This window comes from Pleurodeles waltl, chromosome 3_1 (genome assembly GCF_031143425.1).
Source record: "Pleurodeles waltl isolate 20211129_DDA chromosome 3_1, aPleWal1.hap1.20221129, whole genome shotgun sequence".
NCBI lineage: Eukaryota > Metazoa > Chordata > Amphibia > Caudata > Salamandridae > Pleurodeles > Pleurodeles waltl.
Genome location: NC_090440.1, coordinates 1,637,863,223 through 1,637,879,993, shown reverse-complemented (window position 1 = coordinate 1,637,879,993; position 16,771 = coordinate 1,637,863,223). Strand labels below are relative to the sequence as shown.

Below are 16,771 nucleotides of genomic sequence, written 5' to 3'. Positions count from 1 at the left end.
GTTAGAGGTATGCCTAATCTCAAGCAGGAATTCTAAATTGCACTGCTATCTGTATTCCGTTTGGATGCTAACTTGAAGTGAGAAACTTTTAATCGGAACTGCAGGAAATTCTACTTTGCTGGTAAGGCACTACCTTTGGTAAAAAGGTAAGCTGTGCCAAGAGCTGCATAAATCTAATTTAAGCAGGTCAGGTAAAACTTAACTTGTTGATGGAAGAGGTAACCAGTTGCAAGACTTTCGGATCCCAAAGATAGAGCTCCTTTTCTTTACGTCGCAGACATGCTATAGGGCTATATTCTTTACCAGTAGGAATCTTTGGAGCCAATAAAGAGATTTCCATAATCCGATTACATTATAGAAACCCCTGTGTGCAAAGGACCATTGTTCAGGTGGTCAGCTGAGGCATCATGGGGTTAAGTTTAATTAAGGGATTAAAAGATTTGGAGAAAAAAATGACAAATTGCATATTAAGGGCTTTTCTGCATCCATAGTAGATCTTAAATTTGTACTGACGCCTGCCATTTTAAAACATATTTTGTTTTCAATTATATTGTACACCTATAGCGGGCTTTGGGGCAGCTTACTTCCCCCCCATCCCCCATTCAATTCCTTGGCTTAGGACCCTTCAGGCATTGTCATAAGACACTGCCAACCACATTTTGCCTTGGTCTAAAGGAGTATTCATTCTCACTATCTTTCTGCTGGCTGTTTGGATATATCCTCCCACCTTCTTTGGAATGCATCAAGGGATATTTTACATTTGAAATGTAAGGTCAGTCATCAAACATTCAATATTTTATGTTTACTTAGGGGTATAGGCCCTTTGCCCAGGTCATATTGCTTGGGGTCAAGGACAACAGGTATTCATGTCTATTTTGTCCTTGGGACAAGTAGGCCCAACACCTTGCAGAACAAACCGTTTGACTGCCAGTTTACAGGGAAGGGAAATGTCTGCAGTTGAGATAATATTTTTGTCCATATGTTAATAATATTGTTCGAACTTGTATTTATGGTTCATTAATACAAAACTTTTATTATTAGGGTGAGCACTCTAAATAAACATTGCAAAGTCACAATGCACTACAGAGAGGGGTTCCAGTAAAACAAAAACAAAAAAAGAAGAAAAAAAAAAAAGAAATGTGCGTTTGAAAAGTTTAACAATATGAGGATATGTATAATGCTCCCGGAATGCGCTCTGATAAAATGCAAATATTTGCAGAATCTTGTAATCAAGATGGACTATTCTTTGCTTTCAAAATAAAATGTTCAGAAAAAAAATCCAAATCAAATTGTAGGTACTATTGCTTTGAAGCACCATTTAGTAAAATGTGCGGATCCATGTTAGTATTTCCAAAACATATTTATAATGGAAAATCAGCGTAACCATTTTCAGCAAGACTATGGGAAACACAAAAATAAACAGGCATTGGCAAAGCCAACCAACCCTACATTGGCTGTCATGCTTTTGGTTCTGTCACTGCGTGTTTTGTTTTGAAATGGCTTTTGTAACACTTTTTTGTTGTGAGAGCTGTCAGTCCCTCACCATTCTAACAGACATTGGCAAAAGGCAAAAACAGTTTTTGGGACCCAAAAAGCACACATTGTCACAGTAATTCCTTGGCACTGAACAAAACTACTTTGTGTGCCAATATGCTCCTTGCAGAAGAGAAGAATGTTGTCACTCACAATAAAGCCAGCTGATAGATGTATAAACAGAGGAATAGAATTTCAATAAAAACAAAATGGCTTGGTTAATGCTAGACCTAATTGGGGCCCCAATTCTTAAAGAAAGTCACAAAAGACCACCCCTGGTAATATGTCTTTGCATGAGTGGCTTTCGTGTATTCACAAGAATTTACAGATGTAGACCAGGAAATCATACTTCTAGAAAATATTTGGGAGCTGTATTTTAACATGAACAAATATGCATGTGAAGATCTTTGGAGCGTTTACAAGCTCACTTTCCCTCCAACCACTTTGCTCCCAACCCTGGAAGAACAACTTATTCTGCCCCTGTCAGGAGTACATTTCCAACCTTTCCCAATAAGGGAAATGATTAGGGGAAAGCATGTGAAAATCATTAAAACACGCAAGTTAGTAGATTTGCAAAGACTCAAAGGCATTCCAGCCCTTGAACTACTGCTTATCACTTCCTCCAGCCCGAGTATGTAGATCTGCAGAAAGATGACGAAATAAGGAAATCACTATAGTAGGGCTTGAAATTGCTAGAAATCAAGCCCTACTATAGTATTAGCCCTGGCATCATAAGAGAGGCTGTCAGAGCTCTCATATAATGAGATTGCCGCCATAATTTGCAGAGACACTACATGGCATTAAAGGGACAAGTAGAATTTCTTACAGAACAAGTAGATTTAAGAAGCAACCTGTCCCATGCACAAATAGATACTTTCATAATGTTCACGAAGCAATCGTTGTTACTGTACGACTGATACTAAGATAGTCACGGGACAACTCCTCACCCTAATGCTTAAACAATGAGCGCACCGTTAAACTCCTTTTGCATGGAGCAGCAGCACCTTTCTTCGGCTGCCAGACCAGGTGGTAGCTGGCTCTGCTGAGATCCTACCTCCTGGGCTCTGCTGATGATCTGACCTGTAAATCACAATGCCAGACAGACCAGCTTTGCCAAAGCTCTTTTTTTTTTTGTTTATTGTGTGATGCAAAAAAAGTTAAGACCTGGGCGAAAGAGTAGGTAGGGATAATACAGCTGTGAATGCCCCAGGAGATCAGGTGGGAAAAAAAAGAGCTGTTTTAGATTCACTTAACTGCAAAAAAACAAAACTGCACCAATAGGACACAGAAATGTTTGGGTCAGTCATTACTTTGAGGTATGTTGCATCCATCATCAATATGCAGGTTGAGAAGGAGAAAAGAAGTGCCAAATAAAGATTAACTAATCTTAGGGTCAATATGGCACATGCAAGCCTAGCTTTCCTACTTGACTGGCCTTCCAGGAAGGAGTGAAACGTTGTGCGGAGAAGGGGAGCTGTGAGCCACCACTGACAGCCTATGATGCAACATTAAATAATTTGTTGTTTCCAAAGCTGCAGAGGATTAAAAAGTCTTCATCCAACATTTTAACTGCATCTTCCCAGAAAACTGGGGCTGCAGTTTCAGTGTGTTGCAGCACGGCATTAGAAACTGATTAGTTAATATAGTCTCTAAATAACAAGATAGCCTAAAATGTGGGTTGGTTAAGAAGATGCCTTGCGAAACGGTTCAGGTAGACATGAACCGCTGTGCCCGGTTTTAACATTGAAGTTCTGGTCTGTAGTATAGATTGAATGCCCTCAGCCTACTGCAATTAGCTTTACAGTTGTCCATCTAACTAATGCAGGAATAAAAAAACACTTTAAGTAGATACCAGCAGACCCTTCCTTCAATGTGATTTTAAAATGGTTACTACTGACTTTGTGTGAGCAAATCATTTAAGATGTGCAAAAGGAAGCCTCTGTCCGGCTCAATAGCACCAAGCTTAATTAAATTCTCCAGGCACAAATATAATTTTAAACAATGCAATTAGTCTTGCGTTTGCTCGAGTTAGAGCTGTTAAAGTTGTAAATTCCCAACTTGACTTTTCTTGCCACATAAATTGAAAATGAAAAGTATAACAGTTGATGTGTGCGAGCTGATTCAAAGCGCCATGGCCGTCACGAGCATGCGTGCGAAGGAGAGACACAAAAAGAAAAAGAAGTTCACTCGCAATCAAACGTATCGACAATCGTGCAATTATCCATGCAACAGGGTCAATGGCCAAGGCGGTAACAAAACTGCCCTAAGGAGGGACAAACGTAAAGCATTTTCCAATGATAAACAATTTTTGAAATGCAAGCCCATGAACGAGTGATAGTGATGGGCGAACGGGTGTGTGGTTAAAAGCCCAAAAATAGATTCCAAAGGGTCAGAGCGCTTTTCTCGCTCTAAACTTTTTACTGAAATGTGAGCCTTTTACTCTTTTGTTCTCCAGTAAATTTGATTTAATGTAGCTCCCAATATTTGCACCGAGCTAAATTCTAAGCGGTCATGAACTTGGCAGAACTCAGGCACAGGTAATTGGATAAGGGGGTCTAATTTAAAAAATAATGCATTAATGTATTATTTATAGCTTTGTATAGCATAGCGTTATCTGCAAAGATGAACACATTCTGGCTGAGGTACAAAAATCAATAGTAGTACACATAAAGGTCAATGCAATATGACAATTTCCAGCCATACACTGACCAGTGGGTTGTCTGCATGACAAAAAATTTATTTGACTATGCAGGGGTGAAATGTGAGAAGGGTTTTCTTTTCCTCCTCCATGGAAAATAATGTTCTCCTGCACAAATACCTTCTCCTATAACTACACTTACTTTGACTTCTTGTAGTAGAAATTCTATAGGTGTTTTAATGTGGGAATCGACCTACAAACAGTTTATCGGTACCCACAAATGTAGCTTGTGTGGGGGAATCACCACATTTTGTTCTGCCACAGCTTCTGGAAGATCCCTGGAGCCGTGGACAATCTTCCTTCTTTTCGCCCCTGCAATTTATACTGCAGTTCAACCTGCAAGTGGCAACAGCAAATGATCCCAATTCTGTGAATTGGGTCCCTGAATTTCCATCTTAGAGCTTTTTTCGTGCATGCAAGTTCAACTTACATCCACAAAAATATTTTTGAACAGGGACTCCAGATCTGAAATAAAGATTAAAATGTACTAATTTTACAACTTTGGCAGCTCACTTCCCCCATCTTATTCAAGTATTTCCCTTCCATCGTGATCATTCATTTCCTCTTTCTTTTACTTTCCTCTATTTTTATTTTTTTTATTGTACCCCTTTTCATCTTATCCCTGATCGACATTGTATTGTAATCGTATTTATATAGCGCTTACTACCCCTGACGAGGCGTCGAAGCGCTTTTCGATGAGTAGCACGCTACTCTGGAACCCAACAAGAATTAGTGATGGATTAGTATCGTTAAATAATGAGGACATCCAATCTTCATTCTCCTACCTTTCATCCTTTTTCAAGTCGTCTGGTCTTTTTTTTTTTAACTGCCTGTGATTTTTTTCCTTGATTAGTTTGTAGGTTTTGCGTAAGACAGCACCCTGCAGGACTGTCCATTGATTACCATTTGTTAACTTCATTCTCACTCTTATTTACTGCCTCATTACTGCACAGTGTGGGCCCGCTTCACCTTCTCTTCTTTTGCCTGGAACATGGGACAAGAACTGATTGCTTCATTTTGATTACTGCCCTTCTGCTGATCGTGCGGTGACTGAGGTATCCTTCCATCCCCAACTTCCACCCTGCTGTTGTCCGTGTTGCTTCTTATATCCCATCCCACCCTCCCGTTGTTCGTGTTGCTTCTTCTCTCCACTCTCCTGTTGTGTGTGTTGCATTTTCCCTCCCACCACCCTCCCTTTGTTGGTCTTGCGCTCCAACAGCCATAAATAAAATAGTGCTAGGATGTGTCACAGTACTTTGTTTACTGTCTTGCTGCCGCCAACCCTCCCTCCCATTGTTCATATTCCCCAAACCGTGATAAGGCTTTTTTGTTTTTTATATAACTTTTGCCCAAGCTGCACAGCAGCTGCGCTGCTCTACCGCGTGGCTAAAAGACACCGAGTGGCAAAGCCAAATGATTTTGCATAGGTGAGACCTTTTCACTTTCCCTATGCTTGTTTACCTATCTTGTCTTTCATCCATTTTGCCCGTTTTTTTTTTTCTCCAATTGAAGTCCTTCATCATAACTTTCATTTTTTGTCCTCTTTACAGAGAACAATCCCACGGCAGAAACAAACTAGTTCTAGAGGGAAGTGAGAAGGCTTTGCCTTTTTTAAAGCTTCTTTTTTGCTAGTGAGACTATTCACTATTAACGTTCCTGCTGCAGAGCACTGCATGCAATCAAGAGGTCTCCTAGGCTGAAACCTGTCAAGGACAGCTCAGTTTCTCATTCTTTCCGGATCAAAAAATGCCCATGCTTCATGATGCAAACACATGCTACAAGAGTAAGAGAATATGACCTCTTTCCAAACACATATTCATTATGTCCTAAACCTGTTTTGGATCAAAAACTGTTCTCCAATAAACTATATTTGCTACGAGGTCTTTATGAATAAAATTAGCATTAGCCTGTTGACGTCAGAGATGCTTGGGTGGATATTTGCCTGGTGCATTCGGTTCTGGCACATAGTGAGAAATCAGTCTGGGTGAGCAAGATGTGAATGATCTGCACCAAATGTTTTGTTGAGCCTAACGTAAGATGCCTGAATAGCCTCCAAGGCATAATATTCACTCTGCCCATTACGCACTTTATTCCAATATGGGGAGAAAGCAGTCAATGTGAACCAGTCATAGAGGAACCATTAATCACGGGGTGCGAAAAGGATACCTGTGTATGCTGGATTGCATTTTCATCTATTTCTTGATGAAATCAGTACAATCAGAAACAGACTAGCATATTGTCCGTTTTAGTAGTGCATTAACTAGTCTAGCAAAATGTTCAGGTTGAACCCAGAGTTGCATTATGTAAAAGAGGTAGACTTGGGTTTGCTTGATGGGGCCGTTGTGAATTCAAGCACAGACTACTGAAGATGTTTCTGTAGCACATAAATGGCCAAAAGTTGTCCAAAAACACTGGTCCAACGTGGCCTTGCAACTTAAGCCCAGTATCTAACATTACTTGAGTGTTTTGTAACAAGTATAAAGCAAAGCCATTTGTCTTCTCATCAGCTCATTGTAGATTGATTTATATAAAGACTGAAAGTGCTAAGTCCAAAACAAAACTGAAGTGTGAGAGGGGTTGACTGAGAAAGACTGTAACTGGCTGAATATGACTGTTGATATGATTTCTGCCAAAATGGTGAGGCATACCACAAAAACTGGCAGGGTCAGAGAATTAAGGTTAGCTTTATTCACCCGTTCGACAAATATTCATTCTTTAAGGAAAGCAGAAGTGGGTCTTATGAAAGACCATTCATAACGGTGCTAAACACCTGCGATAAAGTGGGGCACTGTTCATTGATTTGCCACTGAGGTGATTTTGAGAAGGTACAAAATTCTATCACTAGATACTAGGAATAACATCTTAAGAGACTTGGAATGGAATAAAGAGTTAAAGAGGGCTTTGGAGAGAATGAGGGAGTACAAGTGAATGGGTAGGCCCTTTGGCAAAGGGTAGGTTTATGTAACATGTTGAGTCTCTTGCGTGATAAATATGTAAAACTTGCTGGCATTTGCAAAGGTATACTGAACAACGGTATCTCCATGTTAGTAAGAAAGGGGCAGAGAAAAAAAAGGTTCACATTGTGAAACCCTGAGAAGTATACTGATAAAACTAAAAGATGTGAAAACCTGACAAATACTCTGCTTAAAAACTAAGAGTAACCTTTACATGATAAACCATATAAACAGAGCCTTCTTAGATGCATCCACTACTTGATCATATTATTAACAGGAAACGTAAAAAATGTTTTGAAGGCCAACATCCGACTGTCCAGCGTGCTACAAAGTTGCGCAAAGTGTAGAAACGTGTAATACAAATATGGATAACATTAAAATCAAATGTGTGCAGTTCTCAAACATCCTTTATCCATGCAATAAAAACAACAGAAAGCTGCTTAGACCCGTCTGCCGCACTTACTAAGATGAGTCAAAACCTCAGGACTCCTCCCAGTGAACTAAACTAATGATAGCGTTTGTGCTCAGCCTGACACATATGCCTAATCAAAAACAATGTAATTCAGTACTTCTAAGATGCAAGTTTGCAACACGACTCAATGCCACAAGAAAATACTTCTTCATCTTTTATTGTAAAGGTTCTGCAAGAAGACTTAAACAACTGGATAAACTCCAGAAAGCACTAAGGATGTACACATTTTCACCTCATACTATAATTACAAAGTTAATAATAGAAAATAACCTACCCTAGCATTGTTCTGCTTAACCTACAAACATGTTCTGTACACTGCGACCAAACGTGCAGCAAGTGCCGAGACGAGAGTAGACTAATCATATATTATGCTGCAGGTGCTCATAGTCAAGGAATCACTTGCAAACTTATGTGTATGTGAATGGTTTTGCCCTATGACTACCCCTAAACACCACTTATGAAAAACACAAGATGATGTTCCACAGATGATAAACCCTCAACAAATGCTGCTACAAGCTTAACCGATGATACACTCAACGTGTTGTTAGACTGTTAACTCTCAACATACACCACTATGTGTACTTTTTTAAATACATTTCTTTATTGATTTTCCAAACATAAGAAAAAAAACATTAAAAAAGGAGGTATCAGAGAGCACAAATACACGCATACCAACAAGCCATAAGAATAAATCATGCCTAAGGAATTTCACATAAAAAGTAAGTGGGAAAACCTAATGTGCGAGTCAATTATGCATGATGGGATATTCACCAGTCACTCACAATAACTGTAGAGGACATTACATTAAGGGTTCCTTCATTTTCGCAATATTCCTCTCAACTGCTCCATATCTTTTTATGTTTATTGGGAGACCCTGAGTATTATAGATTGGAATTTCAAGAATTCGGCATCTGTCAATTCCCATTTTCCAATGGGTCAGGCTGGGAGATACAAGTTTCTTTAAGTCCTGGGTAATGTCCCGCTTGCCCAGCATAAGACCCAGTCTTATTAGGAATTGTTCAGCTTTTGTAAACCCCTCTACCTCAAATATGTTTAGAAATTCGACTTTGGGGTTCAGGTCCACTGAGCGACCCAGCACTTGCTGCAGCGAGTGGGCATGGAATGGTTAAAGAACATGGTATGAGCAGGTAGTATGGAGGAAATTGCGAACTGCCCCCAGATACTGAAGACATTCTAGCACCGGACCCCGATGCATAACCCTGAGTCGGGCTGACGTTAGGTAAACGTGATAGAGATACATGAATTAGATCATTCGGTATCAATTTGAGATTACTGCCTCTCATAGTCCAGCCACCCAATGTCCCTCTCCCAGAACTCATGGAGGACCACAAAAGCATCAGCGTAGTTCAACACCAGGCTTCTATGCAGGGCGGATATTTACCCCTTGTCCTGGAGATGAGACATGTTCAGTTGTGCCTCAAGAGGAGCGAATTTAAGTAGGTCATCCATTGATGCCGGGGATGGTGTAATTGCATGGCAGAGTTGAAGCTAACAGAAGTGAATGTAGAAGAACGAAATCATCTCAACTCTGAAAAGGACCTCTAAAATGTGTTTAAAACCAAACAGTATGTGTAAATGTATTTTTATTGAGGCTAGCATCTCCAGATCCTGTACGTACACAAATATGTTTGATGATGGGTATGTGAAACAAAACTTGGATAGCGTGCTGCACTAGAAGTATCACAACACAGCTCCCTTTTGACTTTTTGGAATCCAGAGTAGTTTTCAATACCGTGGCTAATGTTGCAGCGTTGTGGCTACCCCAAGGTTTTATGCCATTTTAACATTAAACTCTGGCAATGTTGCCGCTACTTCAATCCAACTACCGGAACGAAGATGGTGATGGATACAGTTTAATATCATATCTGGTTTTCTGAGACATATAGTGTTTAGACAGAGCACGGGAGACTGTAAGGGCTAAGTTACCAAGGTGTAGATGGGCGAGTGCCTTATTTTGCATAATATTGTAAAGGTATTTAAACATTTTGACCCACCACCGAGTGTACAGAGTTAGACTGGAGATGGGAGGCATTATTCATTACCATGAGAAATAATTCATAAATAAGTGAAATATGTGGCTGCTTGAAATTCAATAGAGATCACTTTCCAAATATGGCCACTGCCATAGTCAGAAATACAAAGAGCCCAGCTGCCGCAAGACATGGGCAAGGGTGTTAACTAGGGAACAGCCACATTAGGTCAACAGTGAAATGTCATGAATTGCTACTCGTGTGGTGTATAAAATGCTTTGATATACTATAATTTGTTTAAGACAAGAGGTCTAGTATTCTGCCTCACATACAACAGGTAATACCTAAACAGCTAAGAGCTTTAAAGTTGCTGCCTAGGGGCACAAAGTTTCAGAAAATCCTCAACACAATGAACTATGGGCTCTAAAATGACATATTTCAACAAATCCACATTAAAAATGCCGTTTAGAAGCAGCTGGTTGCCAACCCTTAACAGCAACAACTGTCGAAGAATTGGGGTGGGGGTACTTTTCATATGTAACCCTGCTTTTCATTCTAAAACGGCAGGTATATTCTGGAAGGCGCAGGACGCCGCACCCTGCATTGGAGTTCTTAGCAAAACGCCGCTCGCTGAAAATGTTGAATAAGAAACTGTAAAACTCAGAAGTACAGCATAACCAGTCGAACCAGAAATACTCGTAGTGCTAAAAGAAGGAACCTGTCGCCCTCTTCTTACAATTACAATGGGAGATCTACTTGGGATTTGTAGCCTAAATGTTGCTAACATTAAAAGGTGATCAGATAGTGAAATGACAGTCTTCCTCCTCTTCACACAATCTCGAGGAAAACGCAGGACACGCGGCTAGTGTATATGCCTCTCTAGCTGCCAACGCATCGGAAAGCTGTCATGTGCTACTGGGCTGGACCGTATCCCGCATAAACTGGCGTATTCAGGGGCCCTGTGGGTCCAGCAGCACTTGCGATGAGCTCGTTGCATCTAGGAAAAGGCTCATTCCTGAGCGTGTAATAAGGGGATTTAACTGGCCCCTGGGGGCTTATGAAACGGGGAAAGGATGCTGCAATATGCACTGCATCCATCTCAGCAGTCCGACCCGCTGGCACTTCAAGTGCCAGGTGCTCTCGGGGTTGGGGTGCTGGCCTCAATACCCGATGCGGCTCCGCTACCCACAAGCGACCTGCGGGATCATGGCACCCAGCAAACCTCCTCCCAGACGCACTGCCCCGGCTGTCAGCTTTTGGATATAACTCTATCCAACCGCCATCAGGCCTTAGGACACACGGGAAGATTTTCGCCAAACCGCGACTGGTCACGTACCCGCAGGACATGGTATCCCTCGGTCCCCCCGCCGGGGATGTCCACGCTCTGCCCGGCTCCCATGGCTCCCTCCCCGGGCTGGGTTGAGGAAGGCGCTGCTCCGAGGCTCCGCTGTAGGACGTGGCACTGTGCGCAAAGGTAGGGCAGCACCGGGTAGGAGACAGCACAGTGAGACGAGACAGCGACCCCTGCAGAGCATTTGCGGCGTCACTGCTACAGCAGACGGCGTCTCCCTGGCACTCTACGCATAGCGAAGTCTCCGGACCATAGAGAAGCCGCAATGGACAGAGCGGAGCACGACGGAAACGGAAGAATAAAACATTGAACCCTTCTCAAGGAAGTCTAATGAACAACTAGAATGCTAACTTTAGGTTTTTTTTTTGTAGCAGGATGGGAAGCCATGCTGCTGGACAGAACGACGAAGGAATCTCAGCATTTTTCAATCCCCGCATTTCCTATGCAGCGTGTTGAATAAAAAATTTGCTAGCTATCCTGCCAAGAATTTTCAATTCTATTAAGCACAAAGAGGCGAGGATTATGCTTCTCTTTCTTTACTACTCCTTAAAACAGCAGCCTATCACAAAACAGAAAAATATAAACTACATTTCCCATGTTACACATCTCCATGTCACCACCAATCATGTCTCTCCAGGCCCTATGAGAGCAAGAACAACATCCTGAAGTCCTCTTTCTTTGCAGGAACACAACTTGGAGCAACCTTCTTCAATAACACTTGTAGTATCTTCAATGGCGAAAAGTCTTCGATTACCTCGAACCATCTCCAGAACGAGCTTGGGAACTTCAACCTCTCAGCAGGCGAATGCCTACTTCATTCTGCTTTCTGTTCAGCTCCTAGGATAACTAGACAAAATATCAGAAAACTTCCAAAATTCCACCACTACAATATCAGGGAGGGAAAACAGGGTATATACACATTATATTTATACAGAAAGTTAAGTGCTGACGTAATATATGATAACCATACAATATCAAATCCTCAACTAGTTGGGATAATCCTCGCCTCTGTCTCCTTAATAGAATTGAAAATTCTTGGCGCGATAGCTAGCACATTTTTTATTATATTTCAGGACCGGAGGCTCAGATTATGCTAGTTCAAAGCTGATAGAAACACCCTTGTCGCAATGTCACCCACTGGTTTATAATAAAACTGCTTGAAAGTGGAATCGGAGGACCAATCAGCTGATATCTTGGATAGTTACTCCCAATTCATAAGACCTGGAGGCCATGGCCCCTCTAACTGAATGAGCGCCAAACTGAGTAACGTCAATCCCTGCTTCGACCGTCACGTCCTTTAACCATCTGGCAATGGTCGCAGCAGAAACCGGTTTGAAAGGTTTCCTCAAAGAAATCAGTATCTGACCCTCGCTATTTGACCTGAAAACCCTCGTACAGTCTTCATACTGTTTCAAACAACTCACAACGCACAGTTTTGAATTGAAAGGAAACGCAACATACTCAATACTAGTTGACATTGTTTTCGTCCTTTTAGTAATAGAAAAAGAAACACCTTCCGGTGTAAACACTCTACCTGCAAGATCCAGAGCTTTCACATCCGAGGATCGATGATATGCCGCAAGGCATAACAACATGGCCAGTTTCCCCGATATCAGGCTATCTTTCAAACAACTTAAGCACAAGTCTAACATCCCACAGAAATGTATATTTAGGCCTCGGAGGGTTAGAGACTCTAATTCCTTTAAGAAGCTTAGAAATAATCGGATGCATACCTACCAGATTATTGTGGACCTTGGCATGACCTGCTGAAATGGCAGAACGAAAATTGTTGATTGTCCTATAGGACATGCCTTCCATCACTTTTTGCGTCAAAAATTGACTATTTCCACTAATCCCGCTTCCACGGGATCCACGTGCCTTCCAATGCACCAACTGCGCCAAGCTCTCCATGCTGATGAGTATAGTTTTCTAGTAGAGGGAGCCCACGCTTTACTGATAAAACTTGTAGCTGAGCCAGAAAATCCTGCCAAACACCATTGTTGCCTGAAAGCCTCCAAGCCATGAGCTGCAATTGTCTCTCCATCACAAGAGGATGAAATTCCCCTTGGGGTCCCATCAGCATGTCCTGAGACCAAGGAAGGAGAAGGGGAGAGTCGCAGGCTAACTCCAGCAGAAGTGGAAATCTCGGTTGCGCCTTCCAGACCGGAGTGATCAAAATAACCTCCGCCTTCTGCCTCTTGATATGGGTTGCGACCCTTGGAATCATCGCGAAGGGAGGAAAGGCATAATTGAGGCTCCCCGACCAATCCTGGGAAAAAGCATCTGTGGCCCTCGTGAGAGGTCCGGCCTCCAACTGAAGAAGTTCTCCAGCTGTCGATTCATACGGGAGGCAAAGAGATCTATCTTGCAATGACCCCAAGTGTCCTGAGTCAGGCGGAATAGCTGGGGAAGCAGCTTCCAATCGCTGGCAGGACAAAATCCTGAGCGCAGCACGAAACCAAGCACTAAAAGAAAAACTGACAAGAGAAAACGTGAAAGGCACTTATCTGATGCTGGAGCAGCAAAGAAAGAGGACTTCAGGATGTTGTTCAGGGCTCTAATAGGGCCTGGAGAGACATGATTGGTGGTGACATGGAGATGTGCAACATGGGAAATGTAGTTTATATTTTTCTGTTTTGTGATTGGCTGCTGTTTTAATGATTAGTAAAGAAAGAGAAGCATAATCTGAGCCTCCGGTCCTGAAATAGAATTTGTAGGCGAAAAGACTTATTGGCTTTGCTGTGACAGAGGAGTACAGGAGGACATCGAGAAATTCTAGAAACCCTCACCATTTGAAAGTGTTTTTCAGTCTGTAAGAATTTGGTGTTTTATTGGGTTCCAAAATAACTCCCCAATTGTTCTTCACATTTGCCCTGGTGTAAAGTGCTTAAAGTGGAACAAATAAAATCGGGTACCCACCAAATATACATTAGGCTTGGGGCAGAGCTACGAGGTGAATATTTAATGAGATCAAGATTGTCTTGATGTGCACGATGATAAAGACATTAATGTAGGGTGACTACATTTTGTAAAAAAAAAATAATAATAATCTGGGCCAGGTCAGACATAAAAGTAGGACTAAAGCCCTTAGTCTCACTGTAAAATTTTCTAGCATTCACGTCAAGAATTTTCAATTCTACTAAGGACACGGAGGCGAGGATTATGCTTCTCCTTCTTTGCTGTTTATTACACAATTAACACACAGCAGCCAATAAAAATGTATCTTTATAAAAAACTACAAATCCCAACATGTCCGAGATGACATCAGTTCCTCTATGTCAAACCCGGTGTACCAGACTATATAAGCAGCGAGGAACCACAATACGTCCTCTTTCTTTGCCATGAAAACAGAAAACAGTATAGAACCAGACCCACAAAACACGCTCTGCAGGTTGAAACATCATAAAGAACAGTCTCTGAATTGATCAGACGGAGAAACTTGTGGCTCTGCTTAGAGATCTGAAGGCATCCAGCTATCCAGTCTTCTGATCTGGAACTGCAAACGAAAAACAAAGAGATATTCTTGTTATAATCATCTGTTGTGTACAAACTTCCTCATATAACAATCCGATGAGGATCATAAATAGACCATCATGTACTTATTCACATCACTCTAACACATGTGATGCAATTGACAAACAGGTATTTGACAATAACTTTCAGAATACGAGTCGTAAGAAAAGAATAGGTACCTATGACAATAAAAGGATGGGCATGATGACTATTAGGGTGAGATAATCCCCGCCTCGGTGTCCTTAATAGAATTGAAAATTCTTGACGCAAATGCTAGAAAATGTTACATTCTATGGCAGGACTGGAGGCTCGGATTATGCTTGTTTAAAGCTGATCTACCACAATGGAAGCTACATCTAGAATAGGTTTATAGAAACATTTCTGAAAAGTATAGTCTGTCGACCAATCTGCTGCTCTCATTATGTCTTGTAATTGAGACCCAAGAGTGTAAGATTTTGATGCCATTGCCCCCCTGACAGAGTGAGCACCAAATGTGGATGTGTCGATACCAGCTTCTGACAGAATCCACTTCAACCAACGCGCCAACGTAGTTGAAGACACGGCGTGAAACGGCTTCTGCAAAGCAATCAGTAGTTGACCCCAAGGAGGTTGACGAAATTCCCTTGTTCGATCTTCGTATTCTCTTAGACATTGCACAACACACAGTTTAAGGTTCTCAGGAAAACTAGGTTCATTTACTTGCCTGGAAAATGTTTTCGTTCTCCGGGATATGGAAAAGGTACCTCCGTCAGGAGAGAATACTCTACCTGCGATATCCAGAGCGCGAACACCTGAAACTCTCCTGCAGGAGAGGAGGCATAATAAAATAGTTAGCTTTGCAGACAATTGTTTTCTGGATAAATCTGCATTGCATGGCCATCTCTGCAAAAATGTCAGGATGATATCTACATCCCATAAAAACGTATACTTAGGTTGAGGAGGATTAGCCAATCTAATACCCCTCATTACTCTGCTCACCATGGTATGTTACCCTAATGGGTTCCCTTCTACAAAGGTGTGTTCAGCAGATATAGATAATCTGTGATTATTGACTGAGAAGTAACTCAGGCCTTCCGAAGCCAATTCAGCCAAGAAGTTAATTACATCTGTAATGGGGGCCCCCAACGGATCCAGGTTCTGTGGATTGCACCAACCCACCCACCTGTGCCAGGCGGATAGATATCGCTTATGAGTGGAGTCTGCCCAGGAGGCGGAGGTGAAAGAGATAGCACGTTCCGAAAGGCTCGGCAAACACCAGCGTTGCCCGAAATGCACCAGGCCATGAGTTGTAATTTGTTCTGCACAATGAGAGGGTGAGGCTGCCCTAACGGGTCTAATAAAAGATTGGGACTGATTGGGATTTGAACTGGAAGGTCTTGGGATAGTTCCAACAGAAGAGGAAACCATGCCTGTGCTCTCGAAATTGGTTAGACTAGAATCAATTCCGCTCACTGTTGTATCACCCGAGATGCTACTCTCGGAAGCATTATGAACGGTGGGAACTCATAAAGGAGTGGGCCTGGCCAATGTTGTAGGAATGCATCCGAAGTGATGGCCATGGGGTCTGGTCTCCAAGAAAAGAACCGGTCTACTTGGTACGAAAGGCGAGATATAAAGAGGTCTATATGACATTGAACCCATCTCGTCTGTAGCGCTTGAAATACAAACGAATGGAGCTTCCACTCAATGGGATCCTTGAGATATCTGGAGTTCCAGTCCGCTACTACATTGAGTTGGCCTGCTAGATATTCCACCAATATGGAAATTCGATTCTGCAGGCAGTATTGCCAGAATGCTTTGGCTATTTGGAGTAGAGCCTGAGACCTTGTTCCTCCAAGTTTGTTGATATAACGGACCGCTGATATGTTGTCCATGCAAAGCAGCACTCAACAACTGGACCGCGGTGCCAGAGTTCTTATCGCGAAGGAACCTGCTAGTAGTTGCAAGCAATTGATGTGAAGATCTGATTCGTCGCAAGAACATCAACCGCCAGTGGAGACGGTGCCACATTGAGCACCCCAGCCCCACCTGCTGGCGTCGGATTCTAGGATAACATCCGTGCGAGATCCGAATATGGCCCTGCCGTTCCAGGCTGCCATGTGATCCGCAACTCGTTGCGTGGCTCTGGCGTGAGGTCTATGAGTTCTGCGTAACTAATATCCTTCTGGAGATTATGGATCTTGAGGCGTTGTAGCACCCTGTAATGTAAAGGGGCTTGAAATATGGCTTGGATGGAGGACACCAGTAAGCCCACTACTC

The 16,771-nt window shown here is 42.2% G+C and overlaps 1 protein-coding gene across 1 annotated transcript in view; it reads right to left on the bottom strand.

Annotated features, from left to right (window-relative positions):
* GORASP2 (golgi reassembly stacking protein 2) overlaps positions 1-11,243 on the bottom strand; it is a 256,823-nt gene extending 245,580 nt beyond the window's left edge. Inside the window, exon 1 of the mRNA XM_069225319.1 lies at positions 10,985-11,243. Within this exon, the coding sequence (XP_069081420.1) occupies positions 10,985-11,047 (63 nt within the window). The 5' untranslated portion in view covers positions 11,048-11,243. The remainder of the gene's footprint in view (positions 1-10,984) is intronic.
* Between the last annotated feature and the right edge of the window lie 5,528 nt (positions 11,244-16,771).